The following is a 25,790-nucleotide window of genomic DNA, read 5'->3' on the forward strand; positions in this document are numbered from 1 at the left end:
CTCAAATTGGGTTTTATTTATACTTAATCTTGATTAAGTTATGCTTCATGTGAGAGATTAAGGCATGGAGAATCAGTACAATACTACAGAATCTGTTTGACCATATTCTCATTTATGAGTAAAACTAAGGGTAATGACACTTGTAGGTACCAAATTATTACTATTAAAATGTTGAACTCTGTTTTTTTTAATTAAAGGGATTAGATTTTTAAATTTTTTTATTGAAATTATTTAACTTTCAAATTAATATATTTAAAGGATCAAACTTCATTATTCCCTAGTGAAAGTAAATACAATTACGATTTTTGTTTTGTTTTGCCTTGAAATCAAAATAATTAGTTTGATGCTTTGAATAAAAAAATTGGTGAATATTTAATTTATTTAATAGAAAAATTTAGAAGTTTGATCACAAAAAAAATTTAAAAGTTTGATTTAATATTATTTTATTTTAAATTAAAAATAACTCAAATCACAAATCGGGACAACATCATTAATACAAATCAAATTAATATTTATATTAATTACTTAGAGAGCAGAACTTTGAAACCATTAAGAAGGCTAGCATTTTTAGGAGGACAGGTGTCACATTGTTATAGGGCTAATAGGAAAGATGTCAATTGAAAAAGTGACAGGTGTCAGCATTTGTGAGCGGTTTAGTTTGAGAGGAAGGCAAATCAGCAAATGCATGGACGTCCTTGGGAATGTAGCAGACTTTCTAAGATAAGAAGCAAAGTGGCGCAAAATAAAATGTACGTACGTACTGACTGACTCGAAAATCACGTTCGTCAGGAGGCTAGGGTTTCTTCCATCTCTTCTTCACGTTTCTCTTCATTTCCACATCAAATTCCATCGCGAGAATCATAATGATATTGTCATCCTTTCCCTTGAAACCCTACAAAAGTTATAATAAGATAAACCCCATGCAGATGAAAATGGACAGTGAGCGAGAGGGAGAAGGAGAAGTAGGGGAGGTTGTGGAGGAACAGAACACAAAGAGATCTTGAGTATTATTGAATCTGTTGCTCAGTTTGGAGACCATCGAAGAACACAAAGAAAAGAACGTCATGGACTTGTTAGGCGTTTGAAGCTTTTGTTGCCATTGATAGAGGAGATCAAAGACCTTGATTCGCCGATTCCTGAGGCGGCTATGGCTTGTTTAGTCAATTTGAAGAAGGGACTTCTTATGGCGAATAAATTGTTGAAGATGTGCAACGAAGGAAGCAAGATTTATCTGGTCAGACAATTTTTTTTAATGTCTATATATAATTTATGATATGGGATTCTTTGTTTTCTGATCAATTTGTTTGTGGTTCAGGCTTCAGAATTGGAGGCGATTAATATCAAATTTCATGCTGTATTTGACAAATTAAGCCAAGCTTTGGAAGGTCTGGCTTTGGATGAACTTCGAATTTCAGATGAAGTGACAGAACAGGTATAAACAACAACTGTTGTAAAAACGGGACCTACTGATTTGATCAATTTGTCAAGAATCGGGAGCCAGTTCAGTTAAGTTATAAAATTCGGTTTAGATTTTCAACCAGGTTAAACTGTGAAACTGACTAATTCACGATTTGACTAGTAGTTTATCCCGATCAAACCCTTATACTTATGCCAACATAAAAATTGCAACACAAACACTCTTTCGTTTATGTTTTTAAAATTCTGCATTTGTGGGAACCCATACTCCACTTTCTCAATTGACATTAAAGAAAATTCATTTTTATGTAAATGTAATTCGGATTTTGTATTTATGATTAAGCATACATGATTGATTATCAGTCAACCATCAACACTTCACCGGTTCAATATCCAGTCCTCCATCAACACTTCACTGGGTCAATATCCAGTCCTCCATCAACACTTCACTGGGTCAATATCCAGTCCTCTATCAACACCTCACTGGGTCAATATCCAATCCAGATGAAAACATGAGTATAAATAGAGAAACTATTTCTTCTTTTAAACTATTGATGGGTGATTGATATTGATCCCCATACAGGTTGAGCTTATCTGCCTGCAATTTAAGCGGGCAAAGAGGAGAACAGACACACAAGACATGGAGCTTGCAATGGATATGATGGTGGTATTCTCTAAAGAGGATGAGCGAAATGCTGACAGTGCTATAATAGAGAGACTGGGAAAAAGGCTTGACTTACGGAGTGTTGATGACCTGAAGAACGAGACTATAGCTGTGAGGAATCTTATCAAAGGAAGAGCAGGCTAACATTTAGAGAGCATCAACCAAATTATAGACCTTCTAAATAAATTCAAACAGGCTGCTGGTGTGGAAATCACTGATGTTCTTGATGAACCCGCTGTGCCAAAAATGCTGGAAAACTGCCTCTCATTAGTCATCCCTCATGAATTTCTCCGCCCAATCACACTAAAGATCATGATCGACCCAATTATGTTGCGAGTGGATAGGTATTCATCCCTGAAATTCATGGATTACATTTAAATTTCAGTTCATAGTGGGTTAGGATACAAAATACAAGATATGTGACTTGAATTTTGTGACTTGAATTTTATGTTAGAAAGTATAAACTTCAGTATGATTGGATTCGAAATGAGCTGGTTTGACCTCAAAAAACAGACTTGATTCTAGTCAAATTTATTTAAGTCGAATTTGTGTTGAGCTCGAGCTAGGGGGGTTAATACATTTCTAAAATTGAGTCAAATTCAAGTTAAATGGTGTTCAATCGGCTCAATCCGACTTACAAGTATGATGATGATTTGATTTTGTTTGAATTTGTCATATCAAAATAATATCGTTTTACTTATTATTAGATAAAATAATATTGTTTTATCAATGAATTGCATATTCGAGTCATGAATCTGAGCCAACCTTTGGCTTTGAACTTAGAGACCAGATCAAACTCAAGCTATGATTTGCCAAACTCAAGCAATCTCATTCTTCATTTGAGTCAAACTCAAGTTAAGAGTTGTTTGGGTTAGGTTAGGTTATTCACCTGATATTTTTGTGATGGATTTATATATTTTTAGATTCTCCAATCTTAAAAACTATCTTTAATGTATGGTTTTTCTAATATTTATACCTATAGTATTATGCTCAATACCACATCTCCCTATTGCAATTATGTCAAATGAGTAGTGATGTTGACATTGCAATTTGTGTAGGGCTAGCTCGTGTTTAGGCTGTGAAGGGTGGTGGTATGTTATGGGTATACTTTGAATTGTGATTCTACCGTCTTAGTATATATATGTTACTGGATTATCATATTTGCTCATGTTTATCCTTGTTGATTGCATTGAAGACATAGGAAAGAGAAAGCATACAGAAGTGGTTCGATTCCAATCATCGAACGTGCCCATAAACCAGACAAACTCCGGCTCACCTGTCGCTGGCACCAATTTATGACCTCAAGAAGCTGATCATGCAGTGGTGTGAGAAGAACAATTTTAAGCTTCCAAAGAAAGACAATGCAGCATTGTCAGAATGCTCTAGTGCTGAGCTCAAAGAAGAAATCTCAGCTCTAGTTGGAAAGCTATCTTCCAGTGACCTTGAAGTGCAAAGAGCGACTGTAAAGAAGATACGCTTACCCTCAAAGGAGAGCCCAGATAACAGAATTTTAATAGCCAACAGTGGAGGAATTTCACCACTGGTTCATCTTCTGTCCTACCCAGATTCCAAAATTCAAGAGCATGCAGTACGGCTTTGTTGAATTTATCAATTGGTGAGACCAACAAGAGACTAATAGCTCAGGAAGGAGCCATTCCTGCCATCGTAGAAGTTCTGAAAAATGGAAGTGTAGAGGCAAGAGAGAACTCAGCAGCGGCTTTATTTAGCTTATCGATGTTTGATGAGAACAAGCTAACCATAGGATCATCAAATGGCATTCCGCCATTAATAGATCTGTTAACAAATGGGACAATTAGGGTAAGAAAGATGCCATTACTGCACTCTTTAACTCATCTCTCAACCAAGTAAACAGGGCTATGGCCATTGAAGCTGGCATTGTGTCACCTTTACTCAACTTACTGGAGGATAGAAACCTGCACATGGTTGAGGAAGCACTCTCTATCTTTACACTTCTTGCATTGCACCCACAAGGGCGTCTGAGGATTGGACAGTTTACGTTCATTGAAACTCTTGTAGAATTCATCAAGGACGGGACCCAAAAGAACAAGGAATGCGCAGCTGCTATTCTTCTTGAGGTGGGCTCAAATTCATCTTTTATTCTAGCGGCTCTTCAGTATGGCGTGCATGAGCATTTGACTGAGGTGACAAGGAGTGGAACAGGCAGAGCTCAGAGGAAGGCAAATGCTCTTTTACAAGTTATAAGCAGGTTTAAACAATTATAACTTGCATCAATTTACTGTTTTGTTTGATCGATTCTTCAAATCTTTTTTGTTTTAAGTTCCAGGGAAATTCGTTATTGTAATTCAATTTTTATTTTGGTTCATATTAGTGATATATAAGCTCTCACTGCTAGTTTTATGAAAAATTAAACCAAATAAATGGAATTCTGCTATTTCCAAGGTTGATACCTCGTCCCATTCTCCACATTTAAATGCCCATAATCGGTAATGTTTTCAAATCTAAATCGGATGTTAACCCAATTAAGAGGCTGGTTTAGGTGTTTTAAGCGGTATATCAAGGTATCAACACTGATGATATAAAAATTAGAACACTATAATCAAACATGTCTGGCGATTTGGTGTATATTTTGCCAAAATTTTTCATTTGACTTCCGGTAATTGCAAAACTTTTAATTTTCTTTTGATATTCAATTCAGTTAAAATAATTTTTTTAACAAATAAACAAATATATACTTGAATGAAATTTGGCTCGGTCTTAACTAGGTTTTTATTTGAATCCCAATTGGATCAATTTGATAGTGTTTATTTATTTTGTTGAATGAGTCAAAATCAGTCATTAGTGGTTTCCTATTTTCAAACAACTATTTATTTTGCCAGTAGTGGTTTGTTAATAGTTCTCTAACGTTCAACAACTATTAATGTTGTTAGCTATTTGTCTAGTGGGTCTTCCTTTGTTTGGCTCTATATATATGTAGTAGTATGAAAGGAATAAACAATAGAGTTTCATTCTTCTTTGTTCTCTGTTTTTATGCTCACCAAGTATTTGTTAAAATATTTATGAGAGTGTTCTGTTACCAACATTTGGTATTAGAACCAAAAGTTGTGTGTGGTTCTAGAAGAGAGAGTGTTAGCAGTAACTATTCTTAGTTCACTCAACAACAGTAGTGAAGGATGGGCATCGACAACTTTTTGCAACTAGCTATTCCACGCTTCGATGGTCACTATGACTATTGAAGCATGTTAATGGAGAATTTTTTAAGATCCAAATAGTATTGGCAAGTTGTCTCAGATAGGATTATGGAACCAGCAGGCGACACGAAATTGACGAATGCACAAAAGATAGAGTTAGATGTGCAGCGACTGAGAGATCTCAAGGCAAAAAATTATCTTTTCCAAGCCATTGATAGCTCAATCTTGGAAACTATTCTTTCCAAAGACACCTCCAAGCATATTTGGGATTCCATAAAGAAAAAGTACCAAGGTTCGACAAGGGCTAAAAGGTAACAACTTCAAACACTTTGCTCAGAGTTTGAAATGCTTCGAATGAAAATAGGGGAATCAGTTTCAGATTATTTATCAACAACTATGACAATTGTTAACAATATACGATCCATGGTGACAAGATAGAGAGTGTGATCATAGTAGAGAAAATTCTTTGGTTTATGACACCAAAATTTAATTTTTGTTGTTTGTTCCATTGAAGAATCTAATGTTATTGACTAGCTTTCAATTGATGAATTGCAAAGTTCTTTATTGGTTCATGAGCAAAAACTTAACCAGCATGAGACAAAGGAATAAGCATTAAAGGTCGTATTAGAAAATAGCTCTACATCTAAATGAGCCGATCGAGGACGAGGTCGAGGGAAAGGAGGCACAAATCGTGGGAACAAACATCAATAACACCAAAAGAATCAATTTTAAGTAAGACGAAGAGAACGTGATGGCTAGCACTCAAAGTTAATAGACAAGTCTAATGTGGAATGTTACATATGTCATAGGTATGGTCACTATCGTTCAAAATGTCGTACTAATCTAAACAGAGATTGTGGTAAGAGGTTTAACTTTGTAGAAAAAAAAAAGGAATAAGAAGTCTCCTTGTTAATAGTCTGCCATATTTAAGAGGATACCCACAAGAATACATAGAACCTGGATATAGGTTGTAACAATCATATGTGTGAAGATAGATTCATTTTCTCATAATTGGATGAATCTTTCCGCACCACAGTAAAGTTTGGAGATAATTCTACTATTTCTATAAAGGGAAAAAAGTTGAAAATGAACTTGCTTAGTGTGGGTCAGATTCAAGAAAAAAGATATGAGATTATGATTAACGATGGTGTTTGTCTAGTTCGGGATTCAAAGATGGCCTGATTACAAAAGTCAATATGACAACAAGCAGGATGTTCCCTTTACAGCTTCAAAACACAATTATTGTTGTTTTTCCACACTCATGAAAGATACAACTTGGCTTTGGCATTTCCGGTATGGATATCTTAACTTTGGCAGGTTGAGAACCATCCAACAAAAAGAAATGGTCGTGGGTCTTCTAAAATTTGATGCTCATTCAGAAGTTTATAAGGATTATGTTGTCAACAAGCGACATCGTGATAGTTTTCCAAAAGGAAAGTCTTAGAGAGCTCAGAAGGTGCTAGAGCTAGTACATTTTGAATTGTGTGGACCAATAAATCTGACATCTAATGAAGGTAACAGGTATTTCATTACCTTTATTGATGATTATAGTTACAAAACTTGAGTTTTACTTCTTGCAACATAAATCTAAAGAATTATTAGCTTTTAAGAAATACAAGGTGCAAGTTGAAAAAACAACTAGGAGTTTTATCAAAGTTCTTCATACTGACCATGGTAGAGAATACAACTTATAAGAATTTATGGCTTTTTGTGAGAACCATGACATTCAAAAGCAGTTGACCATAGCTTACATGCCTCAACAAAATGACATAAGTGAGAGGAAAAATCGCACTATCTTGAATATGGTACGAAGTCTTTTATCAATGAGTGGTATTCCTAAAGAATTCTGGCCTGAAGCAGTCAAATAGAACATTCATATTCCGAACAGAAGTCTAACATTTGCAATATAGAACATGACGTCGGAAGAAGCTTGGAGTAGTCATAAACCTATTATTGACCACTTCAGGATTTTTGGATAAATTGCATATACTCATGTACTAGACCAACAACGAAGCAAATTAGGTGACAAAGATGAAACATGCATTTTTCTTGGTGTTAGTAATCAATCCAACGCTTATAAACTGTGTAATCCTACCACTAAGAAAATTATTGTTAATTGTGATGTTGTTTTTTTATGAAGAAAGCACCTGGCCATGGATGGAAAAGAGTGGTAAACAACAAATTCCAACAGATCTTGACAATGTAGAGAAGGAAAAATAGCAACACAGAGAGAGTGAGCCAACTCTAGCAACCATGCAGGCTTCAACAGAAACAAAAACTAAAATTAAAGCTAGATCTCATCCTCATTGTATCAAAAGAAGGGCAGCATAAATGTTTGATTATGAAATTGAAGAATTTGAGGATTTGCACACTCATTGTAATACCCTCGGGTATGTTCCCTCATAGTTTATAGCATGCATGAGGGTCTTATATCTTACTAATTTTACTTTCATTTAAATTTATTCATCACTTATCAAATATTACTTTTGGGATGATTCCTAAATCTTGAGCCCCAAATTCCTTTTCTTGCTTTTCTTTATTTTTCTTTTCTTCTTTATTCTTTCTTTTCTTCTTCCTTTCCTTTTTCTCCTCCTTTTCTTTCTTTCTTTCCTGCCCAAAACTACGAAATATTGTTCACAAAATAGTCATTTGGCAGGGCAGCCTTCTTTTTCATGCAATTTAACAGCCCAAACAATTTCTAATTCATACAAACTATATATCATTGGAAAAAGGATTCAAAGATCTTTCCAACAAGCTATAATAACACTCATAATTCAATAGATAAGGCAGTCAAAACTTGAGATAAAATCAGTGGCAAAAACTGCCTTCTCTGTTTATTTGGTAAAATAGTCCTTATGGTTCATGCAATATTTAACAATCCAAATGATCTCCAATTCATACAAGCTATGTATCACTGAAAAGAGAATTCAAAGAGATTTCCAACAAGATATAATAGCACTCATAAATCCTTAGATAAGACAGTCAAAATGTGAGATGAAATCAGTGGCAAAACTGCCTCCTCTGTTTATTTAATAAAACAGTCATTTTGGTTCATACAATATTTAACAGTCCAAATGATCTCTAATTCATACAAGCTATATATCATTGGAAAGAGGATTCAACAAGTTTTTCAACAAGATATAATAGCACTCATAATTCATTAGATAAGGTAGGCAAAACATAGGACGAACTTGGTGGCAAAAACTATAAATATTATGCAACTTTCTGTCATGAACAAAATAACACACATAGACATCCCAAATGGTAAAACAACATTCCTCAACTTCAAAATCATCATTTATAACATAGATCCAAGGAACCAACAACCTAAAACATGCAACAGATCAAAGATGATTCCCCTTACCTTGTTTGAAGTCAAATCTTTGCAAGTTGACTTCCTTCTCTTTGTTTTACTTCTTTTATCACTAAAATCACCTTAAATCAACACCAAAACATACTAATATATTCATATAACATACATCCAATATATATATATAAACATAGGAAAAGGAAAAAGAAAGAGATCTTTTGGTTACCAAGCTCCAAAAGTGTTTACTCTTCTTTTCCTTCATTATCTATCTTCCAAAACCCTTCCAAATCACTTACTTTCCTTCAAAAATACAGCAAAGAAAGGAAGAAACTGCCTTCTCTGGAAGAGACGGGAAAATGATGGAAAAAGCAAAAGGTAAAGTTTCTTTTATTTCTTTTATTGACTTTTCTCTCCAAACATATATATTGACTTTTCTTTCTTTTTATAGCATGCTATAAATTTATAGCAATGTCATTTCAGTAGTCAGATGCTTGTGAGACAAGCTTCCAAGAATTGAAAAGAAGATTGACTACATCTCTGGTGTTAGCACTTCCAGATGAGGGACTTGAGTATGATTTATAGACTGATGCCTCACACGGTGGTTTAGGAGCAGTATTGATGCAACGAGGCAAGGTGATAGCATATGCCTCAAGACAGTTGAAAGAATTTGAAACTCGATACCCTACACATAATTTAGACTTAACAGCGGTGATTTTTGCTTTGAAAATCTAGAGACACTATTTATATAGGGTAAGATGTAATATTTATACTGACCATAAACGTCTCAGATATTTCTTCACTCAGAAAGAGTTAAATATGAGACAGAGACAATGGGTTGAGTTAGTAAAAGACTATGACTGTGATATTAAATACCATCCAGGTAAGACTAATGTGGTTGCAGATGCCCTCAGTAGAAATGTGATGATATCACAATTGACGATCCAAAGAGAAATTCAGAGAGATATGGCCCAAGAACAAATTGAGCTTGTAATTGGAGCCCTCGCTAGATTAGAGATGCAACCTACTATCATAAATGAGATTCGAGAGGCTCAAACACAAGATGAATGGTGTTAACAGAAAATTTAGAAGGTTCAAAAGGGTTTTGAGACAAATTTTCAAGTATCAAATGGAATTCTCAAATTCAGAGATCGAGTATATGTTCCCCAGATAATTGAATTAAGACAGAAAATTCTTACAAAAGCTTATAGTTCTCTTTACACTGCCTACCCTAGGGGTGTAAAGATGTATCATGATTTAAAAAGACTTTTTTGGTGGTTAGACATGAAAAAGGATATAGGTGAGTTTGTTACTAGATGTCTCACATGTCAGCAAATTAAGGTCGAACACCAGAGACCTGCAGGGTTACTTCAGCCTCTGCCTATTCCAGAATGGAAATGGAAGCATATCTCTATGGACTTCATTAGTGGACTCCCTAGAGTTCAGAATGGATGTAATGTTATCTGGGTGATTGTGGATAGATTGACCAAGTTAGCTCATTTTCAGCCCATCAAAGATACTACTACCACAGATCAACTAGGGAGATTATATGTTAGGGAGATTATTAAATTACATGGTGTACCCAAGACGATAGTATCTGATCGTGATACAAGAGTTTTTTGGAAAAGTCTCCAAAGATCCTTAGGTACTAATTTGACATTTAGTACAACATATCATCCTCAGACGGATGGTCAGACGGAGAGGGTTAATCAGATTTTGGAAGACATGTTGAGAGCTTGTTGTCTAAATCATAAAACTACATGGGTAGAAATGTTACCCTTGGTGGAGTTTGCTTATAATAATAGCTACTACACGACTATTCAGATGACACCTTATGAGGCATTATATGGTAGGAGGTGTTGTTCTCCTTTTCACTGGGATGAGATAGGAGAGAGAGATGTGTTATCCAGCTCTCTTAGGCCTGAATTGACCTAGAAAATGATTGATGATGTCCAACAGATCAGACAAAGAATAAAACAGGCCCAGGATCAATAGAAAAGTTATACAGACCATCAACGCCGAGACTTGGAATTCAATATAGGTGAATTTGTCTTTGTAAAGGTTGCTTCATTCAAGCATTTGATGAGATTCAAAAAGAAAGGAAAGCTAGCTCCCAGATTTATTGGTCCATATGAGATAATTGAAAGAGTTGGTAAAGTGGCTTACAGATTGGCCTTACTAGCGAGTATAGACCAAATTCATGATGTATTTCATGTCTCATCGTTAAGAAAATGTCTTGGTGATCATTCTCAAGTTGTGAATACAGAAGATATTAAGTTATCAGAAGACCTTAGTTATGAAGAAAAATCGATTCAGATACTTGACAGAAGAATTAAACAACTAAGGAACAGACCGATTCCTCTAGTAAAAGTCTTATGGAGAAACCAAAAAGTAGAGGAGGCCACCTGGGAAATAGAGCAGACCATGAAAGAGAAGTATCCAGAACTGTTTTTATAAATTTCGAGGACGAAATTCTTATGAGGGGGAAAGAGTTGTAATACCCTCGGGTATGTTTCAAGGGTAATTACGTCTTTTGACCATGTTTGAAAATATTTCCAATTTTAAATATAGATATATATAGTAAAATGTATGTGTGTGTTTATATAAATAAAGAAAGAAAAGTCAATATATATGTTTGGAGAGAAAAGTCAATAAAAGAAATAAAAGAAACTTTAACTTTTGCTTTTTTCATCATTTTCCTGTCTCTTCCAGAGAAGGCAGTTTTTTCCTTTCTTTATTGTATTTTTTAAGGAAAGTAAGTGATTTGGAAGGGTTTTGGAAGATAGATAAGGAAGGAAAAGAAGAGTAAGCACTTTTGGAGCTTGGTAACCAAAAGAAGTAAAACAAAGACAAGGAAGCCAACTTCTTTTTGTTTATATATCTCTTTCTTTTTCCTTTTCCTATGTTTATATATATATTGGATATATGTTATATGAATATATTAGTATGTTTTGGTATTGATTTAAGGTGATTTTGGTGATAAAAGAAGTAAAACAAAGAGAAGGAAGCCAACTTGCAAAGATTTGGCTTGAAACAAGGTAAGGGGAATCATCTTTGATATGTTGCATGTTTTAGGCTTTTTGTTCCTTGGATCTATGTTATAAATGATGATTTTGAAGTTGAGGAATATTGTTTTACCATTTGGGATGTCTATGTGTGTTATTTTGTTCATGGCAGAAAGTTGCATAATATTTACAGTTTTTACCACCGAGTTTATCCCATGTTTTGGTTGTCTTATCTGATGAATTATGAGTGCTATTATATCTTGTTGGAAAGCTCTTTGAATCCTCTTTCCAATGATATATAACTTGTATGAATTAGAGATCATTTGGACTATTAAATACTGTATAAACCAAAAGGACTGTTTTATCAAATAACAGAAGAAGTAGTTTTGCCACTGATTTCATCTTACGTTTTGACTGTCTTATCTAAGGATTCATGAGTGCTATTATAGTTTGTTGGAAAGATCTTTGAATCCTTTTTCCAACGATATATAACTTGTATGAATTAGAAACCGTTTGGGCTATTAAATTACATGAAAAAGAAGGTTGCCCTGCCTAATAACTGTTTTGTGAACAATATTTCGTAGTTTTAGGCAAGAAAGAAAGAAAGAAAAGGAGGAGAAAAAGGAAAGGAAAAAGAAAAGAAAAAGCAAGAAAAGGAATTTGGGGCTCAAGATTTATGGGTCATCCCAAAAATAATGTCTGGTTAGTTATGAATAAATTTAAATGGAAGCAAAATTAGTAAGATATAAGACCCGCATGCATGCTATAAACTATGAGGGGGCATTTTACACTACACCGCCTGCAGTAGAGCACATCCGCAGTAGGACACGTCCGTAGTAGGACATAAACCCCTAGTAGGGTCTACTCACAGTAAAGTTTAATTCAGATTCAGAAATAGTGTAGTGAAAGAAAGAAAGAGAGCTCGAGCTTAGAAAAGTGTCAAATCTCTATAGTTAGCTTCTAGAAAGTATCAAATAGACACCAAATAGGACAAAGTATGACCCAAATAGTAAAGAATGAACTAGATTACCCCTTCAATCTCTTATAGAGGTTATGATGTGAGGTTGAGTTCCGAGAATAAGACAAAACAGGAAAGAAAATAGTTTATTTGATTTTTTCCCCTTACTGAGTGTTTTCATCACTCACTTCATTTTTTTTCATAATTGCAGGTACATGTGATTAAAGTAGCTGCGAGATAGGGTCAGGTCAGCGTAGGTAGATCCGGTTGAAGCAGGTTATCTCTGATTTATATTACATGCATATAGTCGCATGTTCTTGTTGATTTTTGACTTTTTGAGATGATGTTACACTTGTATGTGATTACTCCACGTTTTCAGATGCTTTTAGATGAGTTTTCACATGAATATATACATCTTTTGGTTCACTTTCAGATATTCAGTTTTGAAAATAATTTCTAAACACTTTTAGTGATACATTCATGTTAAAGTAGTTTTAAAAAAAATATATAAACGCTCTGAATATTAATTCATAACATTTTTTCTTTAGTGGATAGTACTTCTAGAGGGGGATATTACACTCACTTTGCTCTTTTTGCAGGCTTTGATCGTACAACATTTGATGTTGTTGTTAAAAAACCAAAATGGCAAAAAGCCATGGATGAAGAAATTGATGCCATTGAAAAGAATAACACTTGGGAGTTGACAGAACTTCCAAAGGCGCAGAAGGCAATTGGTGTTAAGTGGATTTACAAGACTAAGCTGAAAGGAAATAGAGAAGTTGACAAATACAAGGCACGTCTTATTGATAAAGGGTACAAGCAAGAATATAGTGTGGAATTACACGAAAGTTTTTGCTCCAATTGCAAGGCAAGGCACAATCATATTGGTGATTTCTTTGGCATTGCAAAACTCATGCCAATTCTTCAATTGGATGTGAAATCAACTTTCTTATGAGACTTACAAGAGCAGGTATTTATTGACCAACCCCCTGGTTATGTGAAAGTTGGTAGAGAACATGAAGTATATAAAATGAAAAAAGCTTTATGTGGAGTAAAACAAGCAACTAGAGCTTGGTATAGTCGTATAAATGCTTATATTTTGAAGAAAGGGTTTCAAAGGTGTCTTTTTAAGCACTCTATTTACATAAAAATTGAAGTTAGAGGTAAAATGCTTATAATGTGCTTATATATGGATGATTTAATTTATACTGGAAATGATTATGACATGCTGAAAAAGTTCAAACAGTCTATAATGCTTGAATTTGACATGAGTGATCTTGGAGTGTTGCATTATTTTTTAGGTATTGAGGTAGTGCAATATGTTGTTGAAACTTTTCTTTGTCAAAAGAAATATATGGAAGAAGTGTTAGACAAGTTTGAAATACAGAACTACAATTTTGTTACGACTCTTATTGACAGGAGCTTTAAGCTTGTGAAATATCCTGGAGGGAGGAAGGTTTATAGCACACTTTACAAACAACTTGTAGGAAGTCTAATGTATTTAATAGCAACTCGACCAGATATTATGCATGTTGTCAGTCTCATCAGCAAGTTTATGGAATATCCAAAGAAATTGCATTTGTTAGCAGCCAAGAGAATCCTTGGATATTTGAAAGGTACTTCTAATTTTGGGTTGTTTTTATAAGAAAGAAGACAAATCAGATTTGCTTGGATTCCTTGACAGTGATTATGCTGGATATATGAATAATAAAAAAACACTTTTGGGTATGTTTTTATGATAGGTTCGAGTGCTATTACATGGTCATCAAAGAAACAGTGCATTGTTACTTTATCTACTACTAAAACTGAGTTTGTGGGTGCTACTTCATGTGCATGCCAAGCTATTTGGTTGAGGAAAGTTCTTGAAAGGCTTCAATTCAAGCAATAGGGAGCTACTCAAGTTTATTGTGACAACGATTCAATAATCAAACTCTCAAAAAATCTAATTTTACATAGGAGAAACAAACATATAGATGTGAGATATCATTTCTTATGTGATCTTATGGAAGGTGGAACAATTGATCTTGTTTACTATAGGAGCAAAAATCAAGTTGTTGATATACTAACAAAGCCCCTCAAGTTGGAAAATTTGTGAAACTTCAAAGGCTCCTTGGTTTGTACAACTTGGAGAATCCAATTTGAGAGAGGGATTGCTATTTTATGTTTTCTCTCAAACTGAATGTGATAGCTTTCAATTTAAGGGAGAGAATGATTGTGTTTACTTATTTTGTTGAATGAGTCAAAATTAATCCGTTAGTGGTTTTCTCTTTTCATGCAACTATTGATTTTGCTAATAGTAGTTTGATAATAGTTTCCTAATCTTCAACAACTATTGATATTGTTAGTTATTTGTCTGATGGGTCTTACTTTGTATGGCTATATATGCAATAATATGAAAGGAATAAATAATAGAGTTTCATTCTTCTTTGTTCTCTACTTTTGTGCTCACCAAGGATTTGCTAAAATATTTATAAGAGTGTTCTGTTACTAACATAGTTGAATCAGTTGGTTTGGGTTTCAATTTTTGATTAGATAACCTGGCCGTTGAATCACAATTCGGCGTGCCTCACCCAATTCAACTGCAGGTCTAATACCGCATATTAAATTGAAACTTGATACGTACTTGGCTGGTCATTGGTGCAGATTGAGCTTGCTGGTTAAATCCAGGTTTGATAACCGTGATAATTAGTGGGCTAAAATTTGGACCTCCTAACCCTTCAGTTGCAGGTGAAAGAATAAATATGATATGAGGATGATGAAGATGGAGAAGACAGGAATCGGAAAGTGTAAATTTTGTAGTAAATAATATCAGATGAAAACGAGACTTACAGAAGTTTATCTTCTTTTCATTCTGAAACCAGAAAAAGCTCAAAAAATCCACTCACCACCAGCATTAGAGTCATGAGTCATCACCGCCCACCAGGTTTGACCTCATTTCTTTCCATATCCTTGGAAGAGAGCGTCTACGACTCGCATAACATTTTTCATACGCATTTGCTTGGTTGAAAAGCCAATGTCTGCATGAAGTTTACTTGTACTTATCTGCAACAATATTGAAAGCGATTTCTGAAAGAGAAAAATATCTACGACGATTGAATTTAGTGCAAGATGATCAGGATAAACTGAAAAGATCAAGAGATAACAAGATTTTTAACATAATTAAATTAGAAAATTAATAGTCTACATCTATGATAATGACGTTTTCTTTAAATCTTCCCACCATTAATTAAATGACAAAATTATATGAGTTGTTGAGTGTTGTTATAATTATATATTCTTTTATTATAATGAATGATTATATTTTTGTTGCAGTTACTGAAATTGTAAAAGTCTTCTCAAGATAGAAGAATTTTATTATCTAACATTGAAGAGATTGTAGATATCTTCACGTCTTAACAAACAAGTTTGATATGATATTTATTTATTAGTTGACATGTCATTGTATAATCAGAATCTCTTTTTTCTTTAATATCTTTTCAAATATAAAAAAAAAATTAAAATTTTATTAATTTTATTTATTTATCTAATAATATTATTTTTTTTATTTTATTAATAATATTATTTATTCTATTAATAATATTATTGATTCAACCTATAACTTTTGGTGTCCATGTTTTTATCGGTTTGATCGAGTATTAGAAGCACATAAAAGTTGTTAAGATATTTAGCCTAGATAACTTACAATTGTATCAAATAATGCATGATTGAAACTTGACATGATTTAATACCCACTGAAAAAGGAAAGTAACGTGGGTGGCTGGTCCAGTTGCAGTGGCAGAATAGTGCAGGATGGAGAGATCGAAAATGACAACTTACCTAAGCCTTCACTAAAATATTGTTTCAATCTTTATTTGATGGGATACAGACGTTCCATTTCCAATAAGTTATTGTTTTGTAGCCACGGCGCACATGTTCAACCATCATATTTTCAAACACGAGATTTGAATAATAGTATAATACCAATACTTTCGTATCCAATTGGATTTGGATTGGATTGGATAGGATAACGAATTTAAAGTAATAATTAAATATATTTATATAAATAAGTTAAATTTAAATTAAATATAAAATTAAATTATTTTTAAGTTAAATATAAATTTTATTTTTTTACTATCAAACGGATTTTTATTTAGCTCTTTTGAATATAAGTTAATTTTAAACTTGATTTTGTTTAGATTCAATATCGATTGAATTGAATCCTAACTCAACCAAAAGTCGAAAGCCCTATACAATCGGATACGAGACTTTTTACCATCTTTGATTGAAAACTTGTGATTTTACCCATCTTATTATGCCTTTGAAAATTCAATGGTTGAAAACTTGTGATTTTACCAACTTTGATTTAAATATAATAATTTGCAGAAAATAATTTATACGTAACTCCCATGATTACGGATTTTAAGATATAATATATGGCAATTGAGACGGAAACAAAGCGGCAGATGAGTGGTGGAGCCACCCCACTTGTGAAGTCATGTTATAGAAATTAGTGTAAACAATCCAAGTTAGCGGTGGGCCTGAAAATAAACTTGTGGTGGTAAGCTTATGGACAGCCTGGTCTTATCTTGTCACGTCGGAAACAATGAGGCATTTATTACACTCAGTCTCTAGCCTGTCATCAAATTTTCAAGGATTGAGTTCGGTTGGAGTTACTCCAAGCAAGATAGAATAAATTTTGTTTAAATTAATTTAAATATGAATTGGATTAAATTAAATTTAATATAAAATTATTTTTAAATTTTAAATTAAATCTTTCAAATTAATTGGTTTTTTTTAGAATAGAAGTAGCTAAGGCTTCACATTCTCCCTCTTGTGAGAGTGGATCCGATATTAAATTAAAATTTTACTTTAATAACTTAATTTAAATTTATTTTTATTATTAATAATATTATTTATTTCATTAAAAAACTCTATTAATTATGTATATTAATTTAAATAAATTTAAATATGAATTAAATATTATAATTTGTTTGAACTTGTATTGACCCTACACTTGATTGGATTAGAATCAAATCCCCACTTGCCTCTGGCAAAACTCTAAATCAGCGTCGGCGCGGGTAGTGGGAAGGGACCGTTGTCAGCCAGGGGCCCCACCCAACGCTTCAAATTCAAGACTTTTTCTTCACAAGCGGCATCGTTTCTGTGTCATCAGCATACTTTCCTCTCTCAATTATTTTTGGATTTTTCATAATAAACAAATAATACATTATCAATTTAAAATTATTTTGTATTATCTTTTGGATTTGCAGTTTATTCTTCAAATTATTCTAGATACCGATTTAATCCTGACAGTGTGTGTTTGGCTCCGAGAATAAGAGCAGGACAATAGCTTGATTCCATTAAGTTTATATCCAAACAATATTATTTAATTTGTTATTAGATAAAATAATATTATTTTATAAATAAATTATAAATTTAGGCTAAATTGTAAATTTATAAACCAAATCAAGTTCAAGTTAATTTTAATTTTAATAAACTTAAATAAAATTTAAATTATCTTATTTTTTATTCAAATCAAACTTAACGCGTACCCATCCTTAACCTAAAGTTGCAAGTAAAATATTTGTTATAAGAATTTTCTTCATTGTAACCTATTCATAGATAAATAAAGAGAATCATTCATTGATGATGATCAAACTGATTAATTAATGACTAAATCGAATTATTATTTAAATTTATATTTAAAACAAATTTTAATATAAATTTGTTTATTTAATCATTAAATAAAATATAATTTAAAATTGAGGCGAACTATACAAATAATACCATGTGTATTGGCGAAACATTGTGTTTAAATCTCCATAATTATGATATCATCGAATAGTTGAATTGTCTATGATGGTCAATCGGTTGAACGAGTTAGATTGGGTTTGAAATCCATGATCACGGGGGATTCCACAAGTGTGGAATCATTTTGATTTCATGTGATCGTATCTAGTATGTCAATTCATGGTGCGATATTTTATTTGATGATGCGTACTTGTATTGCTCGTTCAAAACTTTGTCCGTTTCCCAGATTTTACATCACACTTATCTTTATCTTCACTCTAAATTTCAACTACTCTAGATGTATCAGGAGTATGAATAATTTGATTGATTTGTATCTATGTATAGATATATGCTATTGAACTATTTTTTATTAAAAATATCTTTTAATATCAAGTTTTTATTTTTTAATTTTAAAAATTTTATTTATTTACTTATAAATAGTTAAAATTAATAAAATTTTAAGTCTTTAAAATTTTATCTCTTCTCACATCAAAATATAAAAACTAAGAGTTTCTTACTAATCTAAATTTTAAAAAATAACATTTCTATTTTTATATTTAGTTTCTAGATTTCTGATACTATTATTGATAGTCTCTTTCTCTCGAAGCTTTGTCTCTCTTCGATGGTCTTTTTTCACTCAGTTAGATGTCTGATCAACGTCTAATGAAACTTAGAAGATGATAAGAGATAGAGTTTTGTCAAGAAGACGAAACTCTTCATCTTCCCAAACGAAGACGAGGGTCCCATATTCGTTTGGGAAGATGATCGTCTTCCTTGAATAAGTTATCTAGGAAGATGATTGTCTTCCTAGATGAAAACAGAATCTTCGTTTTCATCTCCCGTCGTTTCTTAAGTTTTATTGGACATCGATCAGGTATTCAACTAAGTGGAGAGCACCACTGGAAGAGGAGAAAACTTTGGAAGAGAGATGCCAGTTACAATGACAATGGAGATGGTGCCGAAGATTTGGAAACTAAACTGTAATAGGGAACTATCATTTTTTAAAATTTGGGTTAGAGAGGAAATTTTCAGTTTTTAAAGTTTAGAAGAGAAAAAGTGTATTATATTTTAGTTTATTTTTAATATTACAGATAAAATAATGATTTTACTCTTAGAACCGTTAATTTTAACTAATCACAGATAAATATTTGAGATTTTCAAAATTAAAAAAAAAACTTGAAAAAACAACATACTTTTAATAAGGGCGACTTTGATATATTTATTTAGAGAAGTGACTGACGTGTTAATAGTATATTTGAAAATGTTTTTGGGTTGTGATAAGTTTTTAAGATGACAAAATGATATTTGATTTTTTTAATGTTTTTAAAATTTGATTGATGATCGAATTAGCTATCTTATTAATTTACGGTTTGATCAATTCAATTAGAAATTATTTGGTTCAACTTATTATTAAATTATAATGAATTTTTTAAATAATATCATATTAACCAACAAATTTTACTTAAAAATTTATAAAAAAAATTAATCAAGATATTCAAACTTATAAAGATTAGAATATATCATTTTTAAGGAGTGACAATTATTCAATTGATTTTAATAAAATAATTTGAGGAAAAAATAGTCTCAATCTTATGATACAGAAAAAAAACATAATTCTATAAATCACTATCTATAAAAGACATTTCAATAGATATAAGATACATTTTTTTTCTTTTATATTTTTTTTAGACTTATGTTTTTTTTTTAAATCTTTAAAAATTCATTCAGTATAATATAAAATAATCAAATTATTCAAGAATAATTAAAATTTCTAAAAATACCTTAAATTTTGGTCACATATGATTCTATCAATTTTAATCAATTTATCTAATTCATCATTTTGATCGAGTTAATAAGTAAACTATTTTATAATATTAATCAAATTAGACTTAGAACCAATTTCCGTTCAATCAATTAAATTAATTGATCTGGTTTGTTTTTCAAAACACTGATTATTTTACTGTGTTAGCTATTTTTCAAAAAGATGTGTATCCTAAATTGAAATTTTTATCTTTTTTTTTTACCGTGTATATATTTATACCACTCATTCTAAAGCTTAAACAAAAATACCACAACAGTATTACATTTTTTAAAAATACTCCCATTGATATAACTCATGCAGAAAGAGATAATATTATCTATCTTTTTTCCCTCAGCCTTCCAGTAAGGAAGGAATCACTATAGCATGGAAAAAAAATCTTCAACAAAGAAGATACGTAATTAAACAATGAAATTTGTATGTTATGTGTTTTTTTATAAAAAATTAAAAATCAAATAATGTATGGTAGATTCATATTCTTGACTTTATATTATTTCATATTTTTATATTATTTAATACCGTTATTTCATATTGTTTTTATTGTTTAAAGTTATTATAATATTGTATTAATGGTTATAAAATACAAAATTTTAATATGAAAAGTTTTAAGATGGAGAACGGGTTGGCATCGCCAACCCTTGGTGGAAACGCCACGCCAACCCTCTTTCTGGATTTATTTTTTTTGAGTTCTCTTTCATGAAGTAAAATAAAGTTATTTGCAATATTTTAACTTATATGAGCCCCACTGTTGGAAGAATCTTTCATGCAGTACTCTGCTAGAAGAAAATTTATTGCAATATTTTAACTTATATGTATAGGTCTATTGCATGGAAGAAAACTAAAAAAAATAAATCCAGAAGGGGGGTTGGCGTGGCGTTGTCGCCAAGGGTTGGCATTAACGTCAAGGGGTTGATGATGCTAACCCGTTCTTCATCTGAAAATTTTTTATATTTAAAATTTTATATTTTATAACCATTAATATAATATTATAACAACTTTAAATAATAAAAACAACATGAAATAACAGTATTAAATAATCTAATAATATGAAATCGTAACAAAATTAAATTTTACATAAAGTCATGAATATGAATCTACTATACATTATTTGATTTTTAATTGTTTATAAAGAAAACACATAACATATTGACCTGAATATGAATGATTTTATTGTAAAATCTTTATAACAAATATTAATTCTCTAAACAAATTTAACAATTTTTGTCTCTCTTTTACTGAAAGACTGAGAAAAAAGAGAGAGATAGTATTCTTTCTTTCTACATAAATTATATCAATGAGGATATTTTAGAGAAATAAAATACTGTTATGATATTTTTGTTTAAGTTTTAAGATGAGTGATATATTTATATATACGGTAAAAAAAGAGGATAAAAATTTCAATTTCCCCTCACTTTTTGTGCTGTTCTGTGCTGCAAGATTAAAAAGTTTTCATGCATTATAGTATTTCATTAATCGTTTATAGAACATAATAATGGGCAAAGCTAAAGATTTCAAGTCTTCCACAAAATTTCATCAACCAAATTATGGTATATATATATACTTACAAAAGAAATAATATTTCAGAAAATTACAACGACTCGAATTGAGTTTTTTTTTTTATGAGAAAAGAGTTCAATTATTAAGTTAAACCCTTGATTAAAGGAATCCTAATTCAAGGGAAGGTAGATGGATTAATGCAACAGACTTCATAGATAGTGGCAAGCTGCATGAAAACGACAAAACATTTGCTACGTGTCTGGTCCTAATAATTGACTATCCTCGCTGTATTCTGTAATGAACGACGATTAAATCGGCAAATACTACAAGCGCCAGCCACGATCCCTTTATAAATATGGCCTTACTTCATACACTCTCCACTCACACACACCACCTTCTTACTTTGAAAAAAGCTCTCTCTTCAGCTTCACTTCACCAGCTCTCTCGCCATGGATCCCTACAAAGTATTCTTCTTTTCACCCTTTTAACTTTTTTGCCATTCTTGATTTCTGATCTGATCATTTTGACTTGTTATATATTGAATTATTTGTGTCTCTGATTCAGTTTCGTGCAGCTTTGTCTGATCTCGATACTGTTAGAGCCCTTTATACTTTTTCTTTACACAGATTACGTTTCCTTTATTGTTTTATGTTGATAATACTGATCTAAATGTGCTCTAATGATCTGTTCAAGTTTTCTGATCAAATCGTTTCTCGATTGATTGAGAGAATTAATGGTGCTGAATGTATCGATCTCAGAAACAAGGCATATGATCACGGGCATACACCAGCATTCGAAACTCGTTTATTCTGAAAAAAAGAAGGCCAAATTACAGGAGTTGACGAAATAATCAATCGATCGTTTTTGCAAACAAACAAATACTATTATTCGAATTTATTTGATTTTAATACTTGAAAACGACTGTTTTACAAGTGTTATATATATATATATATATATATATATATATATACACACACACACACACACACACACACACACGTGTTGTGTTTGATCCAAGCTATTGGGTTTTATTCGAGCGACGTAAATCGAATTCAACTCTACATCTAATTTGATTTATCAGTTTTCATTATATTACTTTTTATTTTTAGAAGAGACTGAATTATGTAAGGTTAGGGGGAGTCTTAGGTTAAAGCGAGAGATCATATTCAGGGGAGGACCGAATTTGAGTTATTTCAGTTCGAACAAAATAATTAGCTTGTTTATCTATTTAGTAATAGTTTATTTTAGCGGTGACACAATTTATCTTATGAACAACCTTTTTATGATACTATATATTAACCTAAATCAAATATTATGAATTTATATTTAATCTAGTTAAAGTTAAACTTAGATCAAATACACCCTTACTAAGAATAAAGTCAAAACAAAGTAGAAAACAATAAATATGAAAAAATATTTCTCTGTGATTTTTCAGTATGCCAACACCTTTCTTTTTCCCTCGTAAATCCAGTTCGATCATCTTAATGAAACGGCCGACAATTAACCGACAACAGATTTTTCCAAAATTGACCTGAGCAAGAACAGGCTTCCAAAATGTACGAACGTTCTTAATTAGCTAGATTATCCGCTTACGCACTCATGTTGCTACTCATGCAAAGTTTTTCCTCTTGGCTGTCAAATTATTTCAGCCGGTAATACTTCTGTTTGGTTGCTGAGAAAATGAGTTCCAGAGAAAAATAATACCAGTAATTGTTATAGTGCTCTAAGCTTGTTCTAATTTGTTTGTATGGTGATGTGCAGCACTTGCCATCAAGCGCTTTCAATGCCCCCTTCATGACCACTAATGCCGGAGCTCCGATCTGGAACGACAACAACTCCTTGACCATTGGATCTCGAGGTCCCGTTCTCCTTGAGGATTATCATCTGATTGAGAAACTTGCGCACTTTACAAGGGAGAGGATTCCAGAACGTATAGTCCATGCCAGGGGAGCCAGTGCCAAGGGTTTCTTCGAGGTCACCCATGATATTTCTGACCTTACATGTGCTGATTTTCTTCGAGCACCCGGTGTACAGACGCCTGTAATTGTTCGGTTCTCCACTGTTATTCATGAACGTGGCAGTCCTGAAACCCTGAGGGACCCTCGAGGATTTGCAGTCAAGTTTTACACCAGAGAGGTGAGGATCTTTCTGATAGTTTGCTCAAAAAAATTATATTGATAGACACTTATCTGACTACGGTTTTCTGGTGAATAATTTAGGGTAATTTTGATCTTGTGGGAAATAATTTCCCTGTTTTCTTCACCCGTGATGCAATTAAGTTCCCAGATGTGATCCATGCTTTTAAACCAAACCCGAAGACTCATATTCAGGAGTATTGGAGGATCCTGGATTTCTGCTCTTACCTTCCTGAGAGCTTGTCCACCTTTTCCTGGTTCTTTGATGATGTGGGCATCCCAACTAATTACAGGCATATGGAAGGTTTTGGAGTTCAAACATTTACTCTGGTCAACAAGAATGGAAAATCTCTGTATGTGAAATTTCACTGGAAACCCACTTGTGGAGTTAAGTGTTTGACTGATGAAGAGGCAATCCAGGTTGGAGGATCTAACCATAGCCACGCTACCAAGGATCTCAATGATTCAATTGCAGCTGGAAACTTTCCTGAGTGGAAACTCTTTATCCAAACTATTGATCCTGCGCATGAGGACCAATTAGACTTTGACCCTCTTGATGTTACCAAGTGGTGGCCAGAGGACATCATCCCCCTGCAGCCTGTTGGCCGCTTGGTGTTGAACAAGAACATTGATAATTTCTTCACAGAAAATGAGATGCTGGCGTTTAATCCTGGTCTTGTGGTTCCTGGCATCTACTTCACCAATGATAAGATGCTTCAGACTCGAATCTTCGCCTATGGTGATACCCAGAGACACCGTCTGGGGCCAAACTACCTGATGCTTCCGGTCAATGCTCCCAAGTGCCCTCATCGCAACAATCATTATGATGGTTTTATGAATTTCATGCACAGGGATGAGGAGGTACTTAGTTACAACTGGATTTCTACCTTTATGTAAATATTGGCACGAGACTCAAGTTCTAAAAAGATGCTATGTATGCCTTCGTTTCAGGTTGATTACTTCCCTTCAAGGTATGATCCTGTTCGTCATGCTGAGAGATTCCCCATTCCATCAGACATCGTTGTTGGAAAGCGTGAGAAGGTATATATACACACTTGACTTCTATATATTCTTGACATTGAAGTTTCAGAATTTTGATTTTAACATGGATTCTATGAAACTGTTGACTGAATGGATGCTTGGTGAATGCGTGGTTACTGCAGTGTGTCATTGAGAAGGAGAACAACTTCAAACAACCTGGAGATAGATACAGATCGTGGGCTCCAGACCGGTAAACTTGTGCTTGCCTTGATCTTTTCAATAAAAAAATATGGTGAAAACGTAACACTCATATTTTTCTGCATTTGTAATCTGACTGCTTTCAGGCAAGAGCGATTCATCACCAGGTGGATAAATGCTTTATCTGACCCCCGTATTACCTATGAAATCCGCAGCATATGGATCTCATACTGGACTCAGGCTAGTTCTCTTTCCTTCCACTAAGTTGAAATGAATTAGTCATACTGTTCTTAATTGACGTTGTATTCTGGTTTTAGTACAGGCTGACAGATCTCTGGGTCAGAAGCTTGCTTCACGTCTCAATGTAAGGCCATCCATTTAAGCCAGGTGACTCTACAACTGATATATGTTTTCAACTTGCGGAGAATCGCCAAGGACTAAAAGCATATGGGGTGTTCGCTCTTCTGTATAAACAATGTCAGATAGTCCTACGTCTGCGGTGCTGTATTGTACTAATATGGAATAAATTTGTCTGTTTTGTGACTCTTTCACCAGCTGTTCCATCCAATAAAAGCCGTTCCATATTTTAAGTTACTATTCATGTCGATTATTTATTGTGTATATGTCTTATTATATGATGAGAAATAAATCATATGAAATAACAACTAGAGCTAGAATCAATCTTAGTAAATTGAGTTCAAATTTGTATTCGGATAAAGGTTGAACTCATTTTCGTAAAACAAAGTAAGTTTAAATAACCTAAATATTTGAGTTTGAACTGATTTAGACTAAATGTAAAATATCTTTTTAACTGAATTTGAATTTAAAAATTAATTTGTCGATGTGGGATGATTTTGAGCTGAACAGTAGC

General features: G+C 32.8%; 1 protein-coding gene, 2 long non-coding RNA genes and 1 pseudogene across 4 annotated transcripts; 3 read left to right on the top strand and 1 right to left on the bottom strand.

Moving 5' to 3' along the window:
- The first annotated feature begins 707 nt into the window (after positions 1-707).
- Positions 708-4,503, top strand: LOC123229550 (annotated as a pseudogene).
- Positions 1,702-15,631, bottom strand: LOC123229551. 2 transcript variants are annotated; one of them, XR_006504911.1, is made up of 4 exons: positions 15,350-15,631; positions 15,144-15,235; positions 3,357-4,237; positions 1,702-2,434 (listed from the first exon to the last, which is right to left on the bottom strand). It is a non-coding gene; the product is annotated as an uncharacterized LOC123229551 (long non-coding RNA). The 2 variants fall into 2 exon arrangements; XR_006504912.1 differs by lacking the exon at positions 3,357-4,237 and having other exon boundaries at positions 15,350-15,629.
- LOC123229552 lies at positions 12,627-14,956 on the top strand. The gene is made up of 2 exons (XR_006504913.1): positions 12,627-12,796; positions 13,120-14,956. It is a non-coding gene; the product is annotated as an uncharacterized LOC123229552 (long non-coding RNA).
- Positions 15,632-21,916: 6,285 nt separating the features above from the next.
- Positions 21,917-25,513, top strand: LOC123229554 (catalase isozyme 1-like). Its single transcript, XM_044655448.1, has 7 exons — positions 21,917-22,069; positions 23,367-23,741; positions 23,825-24,601; positions 24,692-24,781; positions 24,904-24,971; positions 25,066-25,159; positions 25,242-25,513. The coding sequence occupies exons 1-7, from the start codon at positions 22,055-22,057 to the stop codon at positions 25,299-25,301; spliced, it is 1,479 nt and encodes a 492-aa protein (XP_044511383.1). The 5' UTR covers positions 21,917-22,054; the 3' UTR covers positions 25,302-25,513.
- The last annotated feature ends 277 nt before the right edge of the window (positions 25,514-25,790 follow it).

Source organism: Mangifera indica, chromosome 11, assembly GCF_011075055.1.
Source record: "Mangifera indica cultivar Alphonso chromosome 11, CATAS_Mindica_2.1, whole genome shotgun sequence".
Lineage (NCBI taxonomy): Eukaryota > Viridiplantae > Streptophyta > Magnoliopsida > Sapindales > Anacardiaceae > Mangifera > Mangifera indica.